Raw genomic sequence first — 19,834 nt, forward strand, 5'->3', positions numbered from 1 at the left:
TAATAAAACCAAATATGTCATTATTTTTACCTGGAATACTCAATATCTGTTGTGATGTGTCCCTTTTTATGTCTATTTTTATTAATTTGAGATCTTTCTTTTCAACTTTTAATTTGGCTAAGAATTTATCAATGTTATTGATTTTTATTAAAGAAACAATTTTGTGTATTGTTTTATTTTGTTATTGATTTGAGATATCTCTTTTTGTTTGTTTGTTTATTTTTCATAGTTATTTAAATATTTCTTTTGAAAATAGAAAAAGGGCGCTGGATATTGCAGCACACATTTTTAAATCTCAACTATCTCAACCTGTGGTACATAAAGTGGAAGATCACAAGTTTCAGGCCACAGTGTGCTTCATAGTGAGTTCAAGGCCAAACTGAACTACATAGTAAGATCTTAACTCAGAAATGTTAAGATGTCAATACTAAGACTATCACTCGCTGGTTTTTAAAATAATATTTTATTAGATATTTTCTTTCTCTTTTTTAATTCAGTAATAATTTCATTTACATTTCCAATGCTATCCCAAAATTCCCCCACATTCTCCCCCACCCATTTCCCCCCCCCCTCTCACTTCTTGCCCCTGGCATTCCCCTGTACTGAGGCATATAAAGTTTGCATGACCAATGGGCCTCTCTTTCCATTGATGGCTGACTAGGCCATCTTCTGATACATATGCAGCTAGAGACACGAGCTCATCACATTGATGTCCCACAAGGCCATACTCTGCTACATATTCAGCCAGAGCCATGGGTCCCTCCACGTGTACTGTGTTTGGTGGTTTTGTCATTGGGAGCTCTGTGGGTACTGGTTGGTTCATCTAGTTGTTCCTCCTATGGGATTGCAAGCTCCTTCAGCTCTTTTGGTCCTTTCTCTAGATTCTCCATTGGGAACTTTGTGGTCAGTTCAATGATTGACTGATAGCTTCCATCTCTGTATTTATCAGGCACTGGCAGAGCCTCTCAGGAGACAGCTGTATCAGGCTCCTGTCATCAAGCACTTGTTGGCATCTACAATAGTGTCTGAGTTTGGTGACTGTGTATGGGATGGATCCCCCGGTGGGGCATTCTCTGGACAGTTTTTCCTTCAGTCTCTGCTCTACACTTTATTTCTGTATCTCCTCCCATGGGTATTTCGTTGTGGCTTCTAAGAATGACCAAGTTATCCATATTATGGTCTTCCTTCTTCATGACCTTCGTTTGGACTGGGAATTGTATCTTGGGTATTCTGTGCTTCTGGGTTAATATCCACATGTCAGTGAGTGTATACCTTGTGTGTTCTTCTGTGATTGTGTTATCTCAGTCAGGATGATAATTTCTAGTTCCATCCATTTCCCTAAGAATTTCATGAATTCATTTTTTTTTAATAGCTGAGTAGTATGCCATTGTGTAAATGTACCACATATTTTGTATCCATTCCTCTGTTGAGGAACATATGGGTTCTTTCCAGCTTCTGACTACTATAAATAAGGCTGTTATGAACATAGTGGAGAATGTGCCCTTATTCCATGTTGGAGCATCTTCAGGAGAGGTTTTGCTTGGTCCTCCTGCCATAGGATTACTACTGTATATTTATAAAGAATTGTGTCTTATTTTTAAAACATTGACTTTCTCCTGAAATATATATTCATGCACAAATTTTGAATTACTTATATAAACCATTGTTGTCCTATTCATATATTAATGTGTAGGGGATTATATATGGTAGATACAGATGTTTGTATGTGTGTGCACAAAGTGTTACCTTCAATCATGGTTCATCTCATTGCTTTTATCTTTTATTTAAAATAGTTTTTTCTAACAAAACATATATGATAATATTTCTCTCTTTTCTACCCTTCCCATTTTCTTCATATTCTTTTCAGTTTCTCCTTAACTCCCATCCCATGTAACTCCATTCATTTTATGCCTCTTGGTAAAAACAAAACAAAACACACCCAAAACAAAACAAAAAAAACATAAAAACAAAACAATACCACAAAACAGCCTACCTGAAGGCACAAGAATCAGAGATTCACACATTCACACAATCAGGAATTTAATAAAAATACTAACCTGAAAAATATATACCAAGTTAACCCAGATGACTGCAGACTCTGCATTCTGCCTTACCTTCTGTAAGTTCACTGTGGTTCTATTTCTAACTCCTCTTCCACAGGACTTTATCTTCTACATAATTGAATTAATAATATAATATTTCTGTCAAAACTGATTTGAATCTTTTTTGATTTTAATTTTGACAATTTTTGTGGGATAAGTTTAAACATTTCAATTTGTAATTTAATAAAAATACTAACCTGAAAAATATGTACCAAGTTAACCCAGTAAAGATGACTGCAGACTCTACATTCTGCCTTACTCTCTGTAAGTTCACTGTGGTTCTCACAGTTTCTAAGTCCATTCCACAGGATTTTATCTTGTCCACAATTGAATTAATCATATAGTATTTCTGTCAAAACTGATCTGAATCTTTCCTGATTTTAATTTTGACATTTTTTTGTGGGATAAGTTTAAACATTTCAAATCAAAATTTCATTTTGAGTGAAATCTTAGAAGGAAGTATATGTTTGACTCAATACAGTTAAATTATTATTGCTTTTCATTCTGGTATATAAAATTATTATCATGAATGAAGAGAATTTAGTGATGTACGTTACCATATGAAATAATTTATGATTAAATTAAAGATAAAAGTTCTGAAATATGTAACAGATATGAATCTAGATCTAATATGTTACATTTTTAAGCAATAATTTTAACACATTATGACATTTTTATTACTCATTAAATATGGAATCTAGGATATAGAAAAAAATTTATCTGCTGTAAGAATGTTTATACTTCAGGTTTTGATAAAAATAAGCCCAGAGTTCTATCATGGGATGAGTCAAGGAAGAGGTTTTTTTACTTTACTGATCGGTGAATAAGGCAATAAAAATTCTGTCACTGTCTCTGTCTCTGTCTTTGTCTCAGTCCCTGTGTCTGTCCTCTCTCTCTTCTCTCTCTCTCTCTCTCTCTCTCTCTCTCTCTCTCTCTATATATATATATATATATATATATATATATATATATATACACACACACATACATACACTATAAACATATACATACACATATACATATACACATATACATATATATGTGTATATAATGTACGCATGTATGTAAATATACATATTTAGTGTGTGTGTGTGCATATATATAAAATACCTAAGATATATCATTAAAATAATATATTACATTTAGATATTTTAATGTGAAATATTTCCTTCCATTTCTAAACAGATTGCTAAAACAAATATATAGGTTCTAATAGAAATATAAGAAAGCAAGTGCATGAATAGGTATAATATGATAAGACTACGAGATATTGAAATACAGAGAAATGAAGAACAAGAGATCAGAGGTCAAACAAAAAATGACCTCAATTTTCACTATCAAATTTCTTCTTTAAAAAAAGTTTTAAACATGTTCACTATGTGTTATGGTTGAAAGTAAAATCAACCAAATATTCAGAAAACAAAAAGGCAGAGAAAAAAACCTATATCTACATACAGTAATGTGTGGATATACATGAGAGGTTGGAGACATATAGCTACTAACCAGTGAAATCAACAATAAAGAAAACTTGGAAAACAACAGCCATGTTAAATGCAAACATAAGAACAGAAGACAGAAAATCCTATGAGGACTAATATGTTTAGACAAAGCTCATTTTAACAAGTGACCCCAAACCTTGGGGATATGATACAATTAATTGTCTTACACTGAGTTGAACAACTAACCTAGAAATAGAGTAGTTAACACTGTGAGCATAAATGGATATGAAAAATAATAATTTTACATTGACTTTGTTAATCTTATATCCAGTACACCTGATACAATAAACTCAATGAAAAGAGTCTCTTTTTTAAAATATTTTTTATTAGGTATTTTACTCATTTACATTTCCAATGCTATCCTAAAAGTCCCCCATACACTCCCCCCCACTCCCCTACCCACCCACTCCCACTTTTTGGCCCTGGCGTTCCCCTGTACTGGGGCATATAAAGTTTGCATGTCCAATCGGCCTCTCTTTCCAGTGATGGCCAACTAGGCCATCTTTTAACAATGTACTTTGTTATTCAAATGCTCAATGAAATAATTTATGCTTTAAGATTTGCAGCACCAAGCTTGAATTTCCAATTGTATGCATCTGTATTTTTTTATTTTATATTTTCCCACCATATTAGTAACTTACTGTGTAATTTTCTCAGTGCCATCATGATATCTTTGTTCCTCAGAGTGTATATAATAGGATTCAAAGCTGGGATCAAAATGGTGTAGAAAAGAGACAGCAGCTTCCCCATTCCTTCTGACTGGCTTTGTTTGGGCTGTAAGTAAGTAATGCTTGCTGTTCCATAGAACAAGACTACAACTATCAGGTGGGATGAGCACGTGGAAAATGCCTTGGCCATTCCTTTGGCTGAAGACAGTTTCATAATGTTGCAGATAATCTTGATGTAGGAGACAATGATTAGCAAAAATGGAACCATAACAAACACCACTGCAACAACATAGACTGCAACTGTATTTATAAAGGTGTCACCACAAGCAAGCTTGAGAAGAGGGGGAATGTCACAGAAAAAGTGATCTATTTTGTTAGAAGCACAAAAGTGAAGGGAGAATATCTGGTAGGTCTGCCAAATTTGTACAGGAATCCCACTGATCCAGCAGGCAGCTACCAGCTGTAAACACACCTTATTCTTCATTAGTAGAGAATATTGCAGAGGGTGGCAGATAGCCACATAACGATCATAGGCCATAGCTGCTAGCAAGAGACACTCTGTGGCTCCTAACATAAGGAAAAAATACATTTGTGTTGCACATGCAAACACAGAAATGTTTCCTTTTAGGGTATATAGATCCATAAGCATTCTTGGGATAGTAGCTGTGACATAACAGATTTCCAAAAAGGAAAAGTTGCTAAGGAAAAAATACATAGGAGTCTGGAGAGCAGGGTCCGTTTTTGCTAACACTATTATAATGCTGTTGCACAACAGAATTGTCATATAAATAAACAAAAATATCATAAACAGTACCCACTGCAAATGAGGAACATTAGAAAACCCAAGAAGAATAAATTCCATCAGTGTGGAGGCATTCAAATTTTCTCGTTTGAATAGGTCTTCATCTGTAGATGTGGTAAATTTGAAAAAGATAATTGAATTGCATTTTCAAAAAATTTAATTATTAAGATAACTGAATCATACAAATATATGACACACGATATATAAGTTCCCATTCGCCAAACTCAGATTAATTGAACAGCTGACACTTCAAAAATTAATGAATTTTTATTTATGTCAATTTAATACATGAATATATTTCACTGAAGTATGTATTATGATATATATATAATATATATAATATATATAACATATATATTATATATATATAGTAATTTACCATTGTATATTGGGGACAAACATTATTTACCACTGAGAGATGATTCTGTTAAGTTATTTTTATACATCTTCTGTGTTTGTGATATTTTTCTAACTAATCTATCTTCTTTTCCACCAAGAATTTTACCTTGCAAGTTTTTGTAACTGCTCATTCAAAATGAGTTTTTAAGTCTTCATTTTAATATTTCAATGAGAGACAATATACTGAAGATGATATTTTCTGATTAAAAGATCATTTATTATGATGCTACTTTTTACCTTTTTATTCTCAATTATGCCAAGTATGGAAACCTTAGCCTCAGCAAACTGCTTGACAATCTTTTCTACTAACAGCTCTCATCCATGGTATGAAAACTATTATTCCAGGCAGGACATACAACAGAGAGTCCTACAAGTTTCCTGTTCAATGAGACTTAAGTTCATTTGACAGCTATATGAAAAACAAATGAAATATTTGTTATATAATTAACTTTATGTCAGTAAACATAAGCTGTTTTTATACTATATTTTTGTGGTGTTCTTCATGTGAAATTGTTCACTATGACTTTTCTCTACAATTCTGAAAACTTCATGTATATATTCCTTTTATTAGTATAGATATAAGACAATGTCAAACACAATAATTACACTATCTGTGTCACTAGTATTTTTTGAAATAAGTAATTTCTATTCACAACTACGAAATTGAATAAATAAAAATAATCATACTAAGTAATTATGTATTTTAAGATGATATCCTCAGAATTTAATTTTTTTTCATTATTTTTGATATTCAAATTGAAAAGTGTTCTAGATAATACCCCTTAGCAACAAAATTAAATATTACCTTCATAGAACTTCATCAAGTTGCTTATGAAAATACAAATGGCTGTTAGCCTGTGACTTAACAAACTGGCCTCAGGAATACACTCCCCCAACAAAAAGTAATCCCTGGTTTTGGGCCCTCAGTACTACTAAAGTAGAAATATACTAACCCTGGGGACTACCTTGGCTCATGTGTCAATGTAATTTTTAGTAGACACTCAGATGGTAATTATTCTGGCTTTATTTCAGAGCCAGGATTTCTAAATGGACACATCTCTGTCATCATTCCTTGTTGACATAGAGGACTCTCCCTTCCTACAGAGTTCCTCTGAAAGTGAAATGATGCTTAATTGCTTAGTTTTACTGATTAGAAGGTGATGCACTATTTCAATCTGTAACAGTTGAGGATTACAGTGGCATGACCTTGTTTCCTTTATGAATCTCCTGACTCAAAGTCAAGCCATCTTGTCTAAAAGGACATTGAGTCTTGTATTCTGCCCTACACACTGAGCTCTCTGTCTTCCATATTTAGAGGAGCATAAGCCATTTTCAGAAGTAGAATTCATAATCCTAAATTGACTTTATAAAATATAGCACCAGTATGGTCTTTAACAAAATCATTAGACCTTTTTAGGTGTTTATGGATCACACCTTAAACACAAAATAATCACTCTGCAATTGTCTCATGGGAGCAGTAACATTTTTTCATTCATCCTGCTTACATTCCTATGGCTGTTTGAGAGTTCTTTAATGAAATCTCATTGTCTTTATTTTCTGAATCCTGCTTTGTTTTACAAAAAAATGTTTGCCAAGCACTGTCCCTCCGTACATGTTCTATCAAAGTATGAATTCTGTTTATTCTATATTATCACAAAATTACAAGTAATTTTTAGTTTATTTGTTTTTTTGTTTTTGTTTTGTTTTGTTTTGTTTTTCAAGACAGGGTTTCTCTGTATAGCCGTAGCTGTCCTGGAACTCACTCAGCAGGCCAGGCTGGCCTCAAACTCAGAAATCCAACTGACTCTACCTCCCTAGTGCTGTGATTAAAGTTGTGTGCCACCATGCCCAGCTTCCAACTAAATATTTTGTGGTTCCCTTATTTATCACAATACTAGAACTTATTCAGAAACTAAAATGTAGCATTGCCTATGCCAGTTATAGTCAAACAAATAACTTATCCTACAGTTACAATGTAGTACAGTTGTGTGGTTAATAGTTAGGAATTTTGGTTCTACCATTTCTTAGATGATAATCATCATCACATCGACGATTGGATCTCAAGGAAAGAGTTGAAAAACAACAACTTCATATGAAAATACACAGGGTTCTCATATGTATATTCTTGCATGTATACCTGCATTATATGTTCCTGCATAACTTGTGTGTGTGTGTGTGTATGTGTGAGTGTGACGGTATGTGTGTGTTTGTGTGTGTGTGTGTGTGTGTGGGTGTGCATGCATGAAGGCAAGTGTTATATGGGTAGAACTTTCAAGAGTCAGTTCTCTCCTTCCTTCTGTTAATGAAAGGTCTTTTATTCATGCTGCTTCAGGGTATACTTCAGGTTAGCTGACCTGTGAATATGAAGTTCTTCTCTCTGCCTACCATCTCAGTGTAGAAATGCTAGGATTACAGACGCACACCACTGATTCTAGGTATTCCAAAGGCTCAGGGAATCAAACCCAGGATATTAGGCTTTTAAGGCAAGCACTTACCATTGCAAAGACTTACCTGGCCCCAGAAATATGCTTTTTAAAAGCCAATTAGTAGCATATATATCATTTTATAATCTGTGTGGGCCACACATGACGGGTAAATTGATATTTGTGCATTCTTCCTGTGACCAGAAAAAGTAAAATTAATGGTTTCAGATATTATATGATAGAGGTATTGGTGGTTTTAAAACTTTCAGACATAAAATCAACATGTTTGGAGAGAATCAACATTCTCCAGCAAAATTCTTGCCTTTGCTGCAAGAAAACCAGTTTTTCTGTATTTTTCCAAAACTGAAAATTTATTTCTCCAATCCTGTAGCATTCTTTGAATGTCTTTGATACTTTTTTTTGTAAGACTTTTCAGAGTTTAGTGAGAAACTTAAAATAAAGATACAAATAACAAATTCACTTTCTTTGGCTGGGCGTGGTGGCACACACCTTTAATCCCAGAATTTGGGAGGCAGAGGAATGCGAATTTCTGAATTCGAGGCCAGCCTGTTCTACAGAGTGAGTTCCAGGACAGCCATGGATATACATAGAAACCCTTCCTCTTTAATGTACTAGGAAAAGTATGAGTAGTACCAAAAATCAATGAATACTTTCCCATGTTTACACCACTATTAAATTTACTCTTCAAACAGGAAGGTTGTGGCAATTTAAGGAACAAGAGAAAACTAAAACTTGTTCAAAAGTTATTCTTCTACATGTGTAAACTGTGCTCACATAGATGACTTATTTTACTCCTGTGTACAGGAATTCAGTTGTATATAAAATTGCACCTGCACAACAGCTGAGGGAGACTAGAAATGATGGGTCCATACAGCTCAAACAATGGTGCAGCTACCAGCTTGTAATTTTTAGGAACTACAAACAAGCTTCCTCTTAAAGCTGAACCAGAAACAACTTCTTATATTCCTTGGGCTCTGTTATATGTTGTGAAATATACGGATGCAGAGAAGGTTCAAAATTTGGTCTCCACTAGTTCACAATGCAGTCATCAATGACCAAATCTTGTAGGACTCCATCTTGAAGACCTGGTATCTCTGTCATTAAGCGTTTTCGGCCTTCAACTTCATCTTCTCCTGGGTCAAGTTCACTACCAGGTAATTTGAAGAAAGTTGTTCCCAGCTGTAGCAATAACACAGGCAGGTGGTGCTTATGCACAATCACAACCCCTTCTTCTCATCCCAATCTTATCAAATTCCTCCCTCATGCACTGAAATCTGGCTGCAACAGAGCTGTCCTTCACATAGAGTGGTTCCTTTGTACCGAAAGTGTAATTGGTAAGCCAGCATATTGCTATATTTTAACTTATAGTGAACAGTAATACTGTACCTTGATCCATACCCTGTTTATTCCTTCTTTCTGGTGGGATTAGAAAGAACCAGAAGCCCTTCGGGTTGGCGCCAGCACTAGATCACCTAGGGCACAGAGTCGGCAGACACCCCCATGGTCCCTAGAGGACTCTCCACTCGATCCTAGGATAACTAGTGAGTGGAACACATCATCTGTTCCACTCCAATACCTCGGGACCTGAGACAGCAGTAGGGAAGCAGAAGACTGGCCTGAACAGGAGCACAAGTCCCTTCTGGTCAGTGCCAGCGCCAGGTCACCTAGGGTGCAGAGTCAGTGGACACCCCCATAGTCCTCAGAGGACTCTCCATGTGATATTAGGATCACTGGTGAGTCGAACACAACATCTGTTTTAATACAATTGTGATGGGCCTGTGACAGCAGGAACAAGGACACCAGAGATGTTCCTAACCAGAGGCACAGGTCCATTTTGATCAGTTCTGGTTTTCCTTGGTTTCCAACAGACCAGAAAGATCCAAGGTCTTCAAAGGAGACACCACTTCCAGGCAATGTACAAACCCAGCATCTTAGGACAACAGGATCCCGGGATAACAGGAGCTGGGTCACACCAGTATCTCAGGGCCTCAGAGGAATTTGACTGCCAAGAACTCTGACGCACCCAGAATCTCAGGTTCACAGGACCACACAATCAAAGGATAATAGAGAAAGCTGGAATCTGAGGAGTCCTGAATTAACTGGGATTATAGGAAGGACAGGCTCCAATCAGATATATTGAGGGCAGCAAGCACTTGAGATAAACAGATGGCAGGAGGCAAGCATAAGAACAGAAGCAACAGAAACCAAGGTTACTTGGCATCATCAGATCCAAATTCTCCCTGGATATGCCATCACATGAGAAAAGCAAGACCTAGATCTCATGTTACTTCTCATGATGATGATGGGGGACTTTAAGAAGGAAATACTGGAAAACACATGTAAACAGGTAGAAGCCTTTAAAGAAGAAACACAAAAATCCCTTAGAGAGTTATAGGAAAACACTACCAAACAGTTGATGGAATTGAATAAAACCATCCAGGATCTAAAAATGGAAGTAGAAACAATAAAGAAAACCCAAAGGTATACAACTCTGGAGATAGAAACCCTAGGAGAGAAATCAGGAACCATAGATGGGAGCATCAGGAACAGAATACAAGAGATGGAGAAAAGAGTCTCAGGTGCAGAAGATTCCATAGGGAACATGGACACAAAAGTAAAAGAAAATGCAAAATGCAAAAAGATCCTAATTCAAAACAGCCAGGAAATCCAGGACACAATGAGAAGACCAAACCTACAGATAATAGGAGTAGATGAGAATGAAGATTGTCAACTTGAAGAGCCACAAATATCTTCAACAAAATTATAGAAGAAAACTTCGCATACCTAAAGAAAGAGATGCCCGTGAAAATACAAGAAGCCTACAGAACTCCATATACACTGGACCAGAAAAGAAATTCCTCCAAACACATAATAATCAGGACAACAAATGCACTAAATAAAGACAGAATATTAAAATCAGTAAGGGAAAAAGGTCAAGTAACATATAAAGGTAGGCCTATTAGAATTACTCCAGACTTCTCACCAGAGATTATGAAAACCATATGATCCTGGACAGATGTTATACAAACATTAAGAGAACACAAATGCCAGACTAGCCTACTATACCCGGCCAAACTTTCAATTACCATAGATGGATAAACAAAAGTATTCCATGACAAAACCAAAATCACACAATATCTTTCCACGAATCCTGCCCTTCAAAGGATAATTTTGAAAAAATACCAGTACAAGGATGGAAACTACACCCTAGGAAGAGCGGTAATATAATCCTTCAACAAACCAAAAAGAAGACAGCCATAAGAACAGAATCCCAACTCTCACAACAACAACAAATAACAGGAACAAACAATTACTTTTACATAATATCTCTGAATATCAATGAACTCAATTTCCCAATATAAAGACATAGACTAATAAACTGGCTACACAAATATGACCCAACATTTTGCTGATTACAGGAAACCCACCTCAGGGAAAAAGACAGACACTTCCTCAGAATAAAAGGCTGGAAAACAATTTTCCAAGCAAATGGTCTGAAGAAATTAACTGCAGTAGCCATTCTAATATCGAATAAAATTGACTTCCAACCCAAAGTTATCAAAAAAGACAAGGAGGGGCACTTCATACTCATCAAATGTAAAATCTTCCAAGATGGACTCTCAATTCTGAATAGCTATGCTCCAAATGCAAGGGTAGGCACATTCATTAAAGAAACTTTTGTAAAGCTCAAAGCATACATTGTACCTCACATAATAATAGTGAGAGAATTCAACACCCCACTATCATCAATGGACAGACCCTGGAAATAGAAACTAAATAGAGACACATGGACACTAACAGAAGTTATGAAACAAATGTATCTAACAGATACCTACAGAACATTTTTTCCTAAAATAAAAGGATATAACTTCTTCTCAGCACCTCATGATACTTCCTACAAAATTGACCATATAATTGGTCACAAAACAGGCCTCAACAGATATAAAAATATTGAATTATCCCATGCATTCTATCAGATCACCACCGAATAAGGCTCATCCTCAATACCGGAATAGATAATAGAAAGCAAAATTCATGTGGAAACTGAACAACACTCTACTTAGTGATAACTTGGTCAAGGAAGAAAGAAAGAAAGAAAGAAATTAAAGACTCTTTAGAGTTTAATGAAAATGAAGCCACAACATACCCAAACTTATGGGACACAGTGAAAGCAGTCCTAAGAGGAAAACTCACAGCCCGGAGTGCTTCCAAAAAGAAACTAGGGAGAGAAAACACTAGCAGTCTGACAGCACACTTAGAAGCTCTAGAATAAAAGGAAGCAAATTCAGTGAAAAGGAGTTGATGGCAGGAAATGATCAAACTTAGGGCTCAAATCAACCAAGTGGAAACAAAAAGAACTATTCAAAGAATCAACGAAACTAGGAGCTGATTCTTTGAGAAATTCAACAAATAGATAAACTGTTTGCCAGACTAACTAGAGGGCACAGGGACAGTATCCTGATAACAAAATCAGAGATGAAAAATGAGACATAAGAACAGTTCCTGAGGAAATCCAAAACATCATCAATCCTACTACAAAAGGCTATACTCAAAAAACAAAACAAAACAAACAAACAAAACAAAAACAAAAGCAAAAACAAAAAAAACCTGGAAAACCTGGATGAAATGGACAATTTCCTAAACAGGTAATAAAAATGTACCAAATTTAAATCAAGATCACATTAATGATCTTAACAGTCCCACCTCCCCCAAAGAAATATAAGCAGTCATTAAGAGTCTCCCAATCAAAAAAGCCCAGGAACAAATGGGTTTAGTGCAGAGTTCTATCAGACCTTCAAAGAAGACCTAATTCCAACTCTACTCAAACTATTCCACAAAATAGAAATAGAAGGTACTCTACCCGATTCCTTCTATGAAGCCACAATTACTCTGATACCTTAAACCACACCAAGATCCAACAATGAAAGAGAACTTTAGACCAATATCCCTTATGTATATCAATGCCATAATACTAAATAAAATCCTTGCACACTGAATCCAAGAACACATCAAAACAATCATCCATCATGACCAAGTAGGCTTCATCCCAGTGATGCAGGGATGGTTTAATATACAGAAATCCATCAACATAATCCACTATATAAACAAAAACAAAGACAAAAACCACATGATCATTTCGTTAGATGCTGAGAAAGCATTTGACCAAATTCAACAACTCTTCATGATAAGTCATGGAAAAATCAGGAATTCAAGGCCCATACCTAAACATAATAAAAGCAATCTACAGCAAACCAGTAGCCAACATCAAAGTAAATGGAGAGAAGCTGGAAGCAATCCCACTAAAATCAGGGACTAGACAAGGCTGCAAACTTTCTCTCTACCTATTCAATATAGTACTTAAAGTCCTAGCCAGAACAATTAGACAACCAAAGGAGGTCAAGGGGATACAGATTTGAACAGAAGAATTCCAAAAATCACTATTTGTAGATGATATGATAGTATATATAAATGACCCTAAAAATTCCACCAGAGAACTCCTAAACCTGATAAACAGCTTCAGTTCAGTAGCTGGATATAAAATTAACTCAAACAAATCAGTGGCCTTTCTCTACACAAAGGATAAATAGGTTGAGAAAGAAATTAGGGAAACAATACCATTCACAATAGTCACAAATAATAATAAATACCTTGCTGTCACTCTAACTAAGGACATGAAAGAACTGTATGACAATAACTTCAAGTTTCTGAAGAAAGAAATTGAAGAAGATCTCAGAAGATGGAAAGATCTCTCATGCTCATGGATTGGCAGGATTAATATAGTAAAAAATGACTATCCTTCCTAAAGCAATCTACAGATACAATGCAACACCATCAAAATTCCAACTCAATTCTTCACTGAGTTAAAAAGATTTGAACATTCATCTGGAATAAAAAACAACCTAGGATATCAAAAACTATTCTCAACAATATAAGAACCTCTGGTGAAATCACCATGACCAACTTAAAGCTGTTCTACAGAGCAATTGAGATTAAAAACTGCATGGTACTGGTACAGCAACAGAGAGGTAGATCAATGGAATAGAATTGAAGTCCCAGAAATGAACCCATACACCTTTGGTCACTTGATCTTTGACAAGGGAGATAAAACCATCCAGTGGAAAAAAAGACAGTGTTTTCTACAAATGGTGCTGGCACAACTGGTAACTATCATTTAGAAGAATGCAAATTGATCGGTTCTTTTTTTTTTTTTTTTAATTGGGTATTTTCTTCATTTACATTTAAAATGCTATCCCAAAAGTCCCCCATACCCTCCCACCCACTCCCCTACCCACCCACTCCCACTTCTTGGCCCTGGAGTTACCCTGTACTGAGCCATACAAAGTTTGCAAAACTAAGGGGCCTCTCTTCCCAATGATGGTCGATTAGGCCATCTTCTGCTACATATACAGCTAGAGACATGAGCTCTGTGGGTACTGGTTAGTTTATTTTGTTCCATCTATTGGGTTGTGGACCCCTTTAGTTTCTTTGGGTACTTTCTCTAGCTCCTCCATTGGTGGCTTATCTCCTTGTACAAAGCTCGTCTAAGTGGATAAAAGAACTCCACATAAAACAAGAGACACTGAAATTTATAGAGGAGAAAGTGGGGAAAACCCTCGAAGATATAGACACAGGTGATAAATTCCTAAACAGAACAGCAATGGCCTGTGCTATAAAATCAAGAATCAGCAAATGGGACCTCAATTCTAAGAAGGGGAAAAGTATCCACACTTTGGTCTTCGTTCTTCTTGAGTTTCATGTGTTTCGCAAATTGTATCTTATATCTTGGGTATTCTAAGTTTCTGGGATAATATCCAATTGTCAGTGAGTACATATCATGTGAGTTATTTACACCCAGGGAAGGAGTTACAGAAACAATGTTTGGAACTGAGACTAAAGGATGGAACATCTAGAGTGCCATTCCCGGAGATCCATCCCATAATCAGCCTCCAAATGCTGACACCATTTCATACACTAGCAAGATTTTGCTTCAAGGACCCTGATATAGCTGTCTCTTCTGAGACGATGCCGGGGCCTAGCAAACACAGGAGTGAATGTTCACAGTCAGCTATTTGATGGATCACAGGGCCCCCCAATGTAGGAGGTAGAGAAAGTACCCAAGGAGCTGGGGGTATCTGCAACCCTATAGGTGGAATAACAATATGAACTAACCTGTACCCCAAGAGCTCATGTCTCTAGCTGCATATGTATCAGATGATGGCCTAGTCGGCCATCATTCCATCATTGGGAAGAGAGGCCCCTTGGTCTTGCAAACTTAATATGCCTCAGTACAGGGGAACGCCAGGGCCAAGAAGTAGGAGTGGATTGGTAGGTGATGGGGTAGGAAGGTCTGGGGGACTTTTGGGATAGCATTTGAAATGTAAATGAAGAACATAGCTAATTTAAAAATAAAAATTAAAAAAAAACTTAAAAAAAAGAAATCTGTAAATGAGGAAAATACCTAATAAAAAAATTAATTAAAAAAAAGAAATCTACTGGTTATTGCCAATACTCAATTTTTTTAAAAATTTGAAATGGAAGGAATATGTTTCTCTTTAGTTTATAAAGGTACCCTGATATTCAAAAACACATAAAGACCCAACAATCTAATACAATTACAGAAGAATTTCCCTTATGAACATAGATACAAAAATAATAAAATACTGGCAAACTGAATTCAAGATTACATCAAAATCATCTACTGTAATTATGATCAAATGATTTCATCCATCGAAAAGAGGTGGAACAACATACATAAATTTTTGCAGATCAGTGGGGACATACAGGCTTACCTGCTGCCAAGCCACACTGGCTGGCTGGAGATAAGAAGAGGCCCATGAGCCATGTAGTCTGCCTGCAGCAGGAGCCACTACTATGTGTATATGAGTTGGAAAGATGGGATAGAAGCAGAGCAGCAGATTTTGTGCATTATAAAAGAAATGGAACTGGACACATTAGGTGGCAGAGGAATAGCCTGTTGTGAGTAGCCTGCCCAATGACTTGAGGCCATGTTGAAGGCCCCATGAGTGTTTAATCTGCGGTTGGGGCATGTCTGTGTCTTTGGCTGGGCAGAGTGGTCAATGTCATTGTCAGTGGTTCATATTACCACTAGAAAACATGGGAACATCTCTGTCTATGTGGGACCACATACATGTCCAATGAGTATACAGAACTGCTTCTACCTTGCACTTGCTGTAACACCTTGTAGGCATTGGTATGGATGAGACAGTAGAGAGGGCATGAGACGAGGTCCTGCCTGCTATTGGAGGTAATAGTTGACCTAACTAGAGCAGTGGTCTGGAGTTTTCCCTGTATGATTCAAGAAAGCTGAAAGCTGACCAGTACTGCTACTACTCAGGCCTAGATCCATGGCTTTGAGTTGATCCACTCCCAAATCTACATCATCTCTCAAAAGTTTGGAGCATGAAAAAGGGCCTATCCTGCTGACCCAAAGCTGCAAGAGCTTCGTGACTCAGGGCAGCAACAGAATAACTAGGAGGAGTGCCTGTGGGGATCCAATACTGATGGTTTGAGAGAGGTCAGGGGACTTGAACTTAATTAGTGACTCATTGCAAGGAACTCTTGAAAGTGAAAATGTGTGACAAGGGGTGGAGGTATACTGTGGGACATACTGTGACAAATGACCTTCTTAAATAGAAATAATAGAATGTCTGGGAAAGAAGACATGAAAACAACATCATTCACAATAGCATCAAATAATATATCTTTGGGTGCATGAGGAAGCACAGCCTAACACCAGCTGACCTCACAACAGGTATGTGAAGATGCCAGGCAAACAGGCTGACAATCTCAACCAGCAGCAGCAGCAATATCGTGTTAGCAGCTAATTGCACCAAAGAGATGGGTTCATGCCAAGCCAAGAACTCCACAATGCATGAGGAAAAGTAGTTTCCCCTCAGGTGCCCATTCTCCTGGCCCACAAGACTGGCAGATGTGAGGATCTGAAAGGGAAAACAAGGTTTCTGAGAGATAGGTGAGCAGAAGGAAGGGGAAGATGGAGAAGGGAAGGTCAAGGTCTTTCAAAAGTGTAAGATTGTGAGTGAGTTGCACCTTGGCAAGCAGGATTTTGGAGCCATATTGAGAGGTGAGCTTAGAACAATTACAGGCTATGCACATCCTCAAAATGGCTGTGCTGTATGGCTCAGGATCCCAAATGTAGTTTGCAAGTACAGAGAGCTTTATGCTAGTAGCTATGCCTGCAGGCTAGTGAGGTTATGAATTGGTAAGAGTGATCAGATTTTTCTTCCTTCCTTCCTTCCTTCCTTCCTTCCTTCCTTCCTTCCTTCCTTCCTTCCTTCCTTCCTTCCTTCCTTCCTTCCTTCCTTTCTTTCTTTCTTTCTTTCTTTCTTTCTTTCTTTCTTTCTTTCTTTCTTTCATTCTTCCTTCCTTCCTTCCTTCCTTTCTTCCTTTCTTCCTTTCATTTTCTTTCTTTCTTTCCTTTCCTTTCTTTTTTTTAGATTTATTTATTTATTATGTATACAGCATTCTGCTATCATGTATCCTCCAGGCAATAAAAGGGCACCAGATCCCTTTGTCAATGGTTGTGAGCCACCATGTGATTGCTGGGAATTGAACTCAGGACCTCTGGAAGAGCACACAATCCTTTTTACCCACATTTTTTTATTAGATATTTTCTTCATTTACATTTCAAATGCTATCCCCAAAGTCCCTATTCCCTTCTCCCGCCCTGCTCTTCTATCCACTTACTCCCACTTCTTTGCCCTGGTATTCCCCTGAACTAGGTAGGGTATATAAAGTTTGCTAGACCAAAGGGGCTCTCTTCCCAATGATGGCCACCTAGGCCATCTTCTGCTACATATGCCGCTAGAGAAATGAGCTCTGGGGGTACTGATTAGTTCATATTGTTGCCCTACCTATAGGGTTCCAGACCCCTTCAGCTCTTGAGTACTTTCTCTAGCTCCTATATTGGGGCCCTGTGTTCCATCCTATAGATGACTGTGAGCATCCTGTTCTGTATTTGCCAGGCACTGGTAAAGCCACAGGAGACAGGTTTATCAGTGCCCTATCAGCAAAATCTTGCTGGCATAAGCAATAGTGTCTGGTTTGGTGGCTGATTATGGGATGGACCTCCGTGTGGGGCAGTCTCTGGATGATCGATCCTTTTGTTTTAGCTCCAAACTTTGTCTCTGTAACTCCTTCCATGGATATTTTATTCCATATTCTAGGGGGAATGGAGTATCCACGGGTTGGTCTTTCTTCTTGATTTTCATGGGTTTTGGAAGTTGTATTTTGTGTATTTTAGGTTTCAGGGCTAATATCCACTTATCAGTGAGTGCATATCAAGTGACTTCTTTTGTGATTGTGCTACCTCACTCAGGATGAAATCCTCCAGATACATCCATTTGCCGAAGAATTTCATAAATTCATTGTTTTTAACAGTTATGTAGTACTTCATTGTTTAAATGTACCACATTTTCTGTATCCATTCCGCTGTTGAGGGAAATCTTGGTTCTTTCCAGCTTCTGGCTATTATAAATAGGGCTGCTATGAACATAGTGGAGCATGTGTCCTTATTACCAGTTGGAACATATTCTGGGTATATGCCCAGGAGAGGTATTGCTGGATCTAGCAGTAGTACCATGTCCAGTTTTCTGAGGAAGAGACAGAGTGATTTCAAGAGTGGTTGTACCTGCTTGTAATCCAACCAGCAATGGAGGAGTGTTCCTCTTTCTCCACATCCTCACAAGCATCTGCTGTCCCCTGAATTTTTGATCCCGCCTGTTCTGACTGGTGTGAGGTGGAATCTCAGTGTTCTTTTGATTTGCATTTCCCTTATGATTAAGGATGTTGAACAGTTTTTCAAGTGCTTCTCAGTCCTTTGGTGTTCTTCAGTTGTAAATTCTTTGTTTAGCTCTGTACCCCATTTTTAATGGGGTTATTTGAATTTCTTGAGCTTTTTGTATATATTGGGTATTAGTCCCCTACCAGATTTAGGATTGGTAAAAATTCTTTCCAAATCTGTTGGTGGCCTTTTTGTCTTATTGAAAGTATCTTTTGCCATACAGAAGCTTTGCAACTTTATGAGGACCCATTTGGGTTTTTTTGTTGTTGTTGTTTTTTTTCTTTTGGGTTTTTTTTTTTTTTGGTGTTGTTGTTTGAATTTTTTCCGAATTTTTTATTAGGTATTTATTTCATTTACATTTCCAATCTAAAAGTCCCCCACACTTGCCCCAACCCACTTCTCCACCCACCCACTCCCACTTCTTGGACCTGGCGTTCCCCTGTACTGAAGCATATAAAGTTTGCACTACCAATGGCCCTCTCTTTCCACTGATGGCTGACTAGGCTATCTTCTGATACATATACAGCTAGAGACACAAGCTCCAGGGGTTACTGGTTAGTTCATATTGTTGTTACACCTATAGGGTTGCAGACACCTTTAGCTCCATGGGTGTTTTATCTAGCTCCTCCATTAGGGGCCCTGTGTTCCATCCAATAGCTGACTGTGAACATCCACTTCTGTGTTTCTCAGGCCACTGCATAGCCTCACAAGGGTCAGCTATATCAGGGTCCTTTCAGACAAATCTTGCTGGTGTATGCAATGGTGTCAGCGTTTGGAGGCTGATTATGGGATGGATCACCGGGTATGGCAGTCTCTAGATGGTCCATCCTTCTGTCTCAGCTCCAAACTTTGTAACTCCTTCCATGGGTGTTTTATTCCCAATTGTAAGAAGGGGCAAATTGTCCATACTTTGGTCTTCATTCTTCAGTTTCATGTGTTTTGCAAATTGTATCTTATATCTTGGGTATTCTAAGTTTCTGGGCTAATATCCATTTATCAGTGAGTACATATTGTGCGAGTTCTTTTGTGATTCGATTACCTCACTCAGGATGATGCCCTCCAGGTCCATGCATTTGCCTAGGAATTTCACAAATTGAT

At 37.3% G+C, this 19,834-nt stretch overlaps 1 protein-coding gene and 1 pseudogene across 1 annotated transcript; both read right to left on the reverse strand.

Moving 5' to 3' along the window:
• Positions 1 to 4,207: 4,207 nt before the first annotated feature.
• LOC110289954 (olfactory receptor 10AG1-like) lies at positions 4,208 to 5,188 on the reverse strand. Its single transcript, XM_021156380.2, has one exon. It carries the CDS (start codon positions 5,129 to 5,131, stop codon positions 4,208 to 4,210), a length of 924 nt encoding a protein of 307 aa, XP_021012039.1. The 5' UTR covers positions 5,132 to 5,188.
• Positions 5,189 to 8,722: 3,534 nt separating this feature from the next.
• LOC110306491 (cleavage and polyadenylation specificity factor subunit 5 pseudogene) lies at positions 8,723 to 15,750 on the reverse strand (annotated as a pseudogene).
• Between the last annotated feature and the right edge of the window lie 4,084 nt (positions 15,751 to 19,834).

This window comes from Mus caroli, unplaced genomic scaffold (assembly GCF_978045245.1).
Source record: "Mus caroli unplaced genomic scaffold, Mus_caroli_1 scaffold_2, whole genome shotgun sequence".
Classification (NCBI taxonomy): domain Eukaryota; kingdom Metazoa; phylum Chordata; class Mammalia; order Rodentia; family Muridae; genus Mus; species Mus caroli.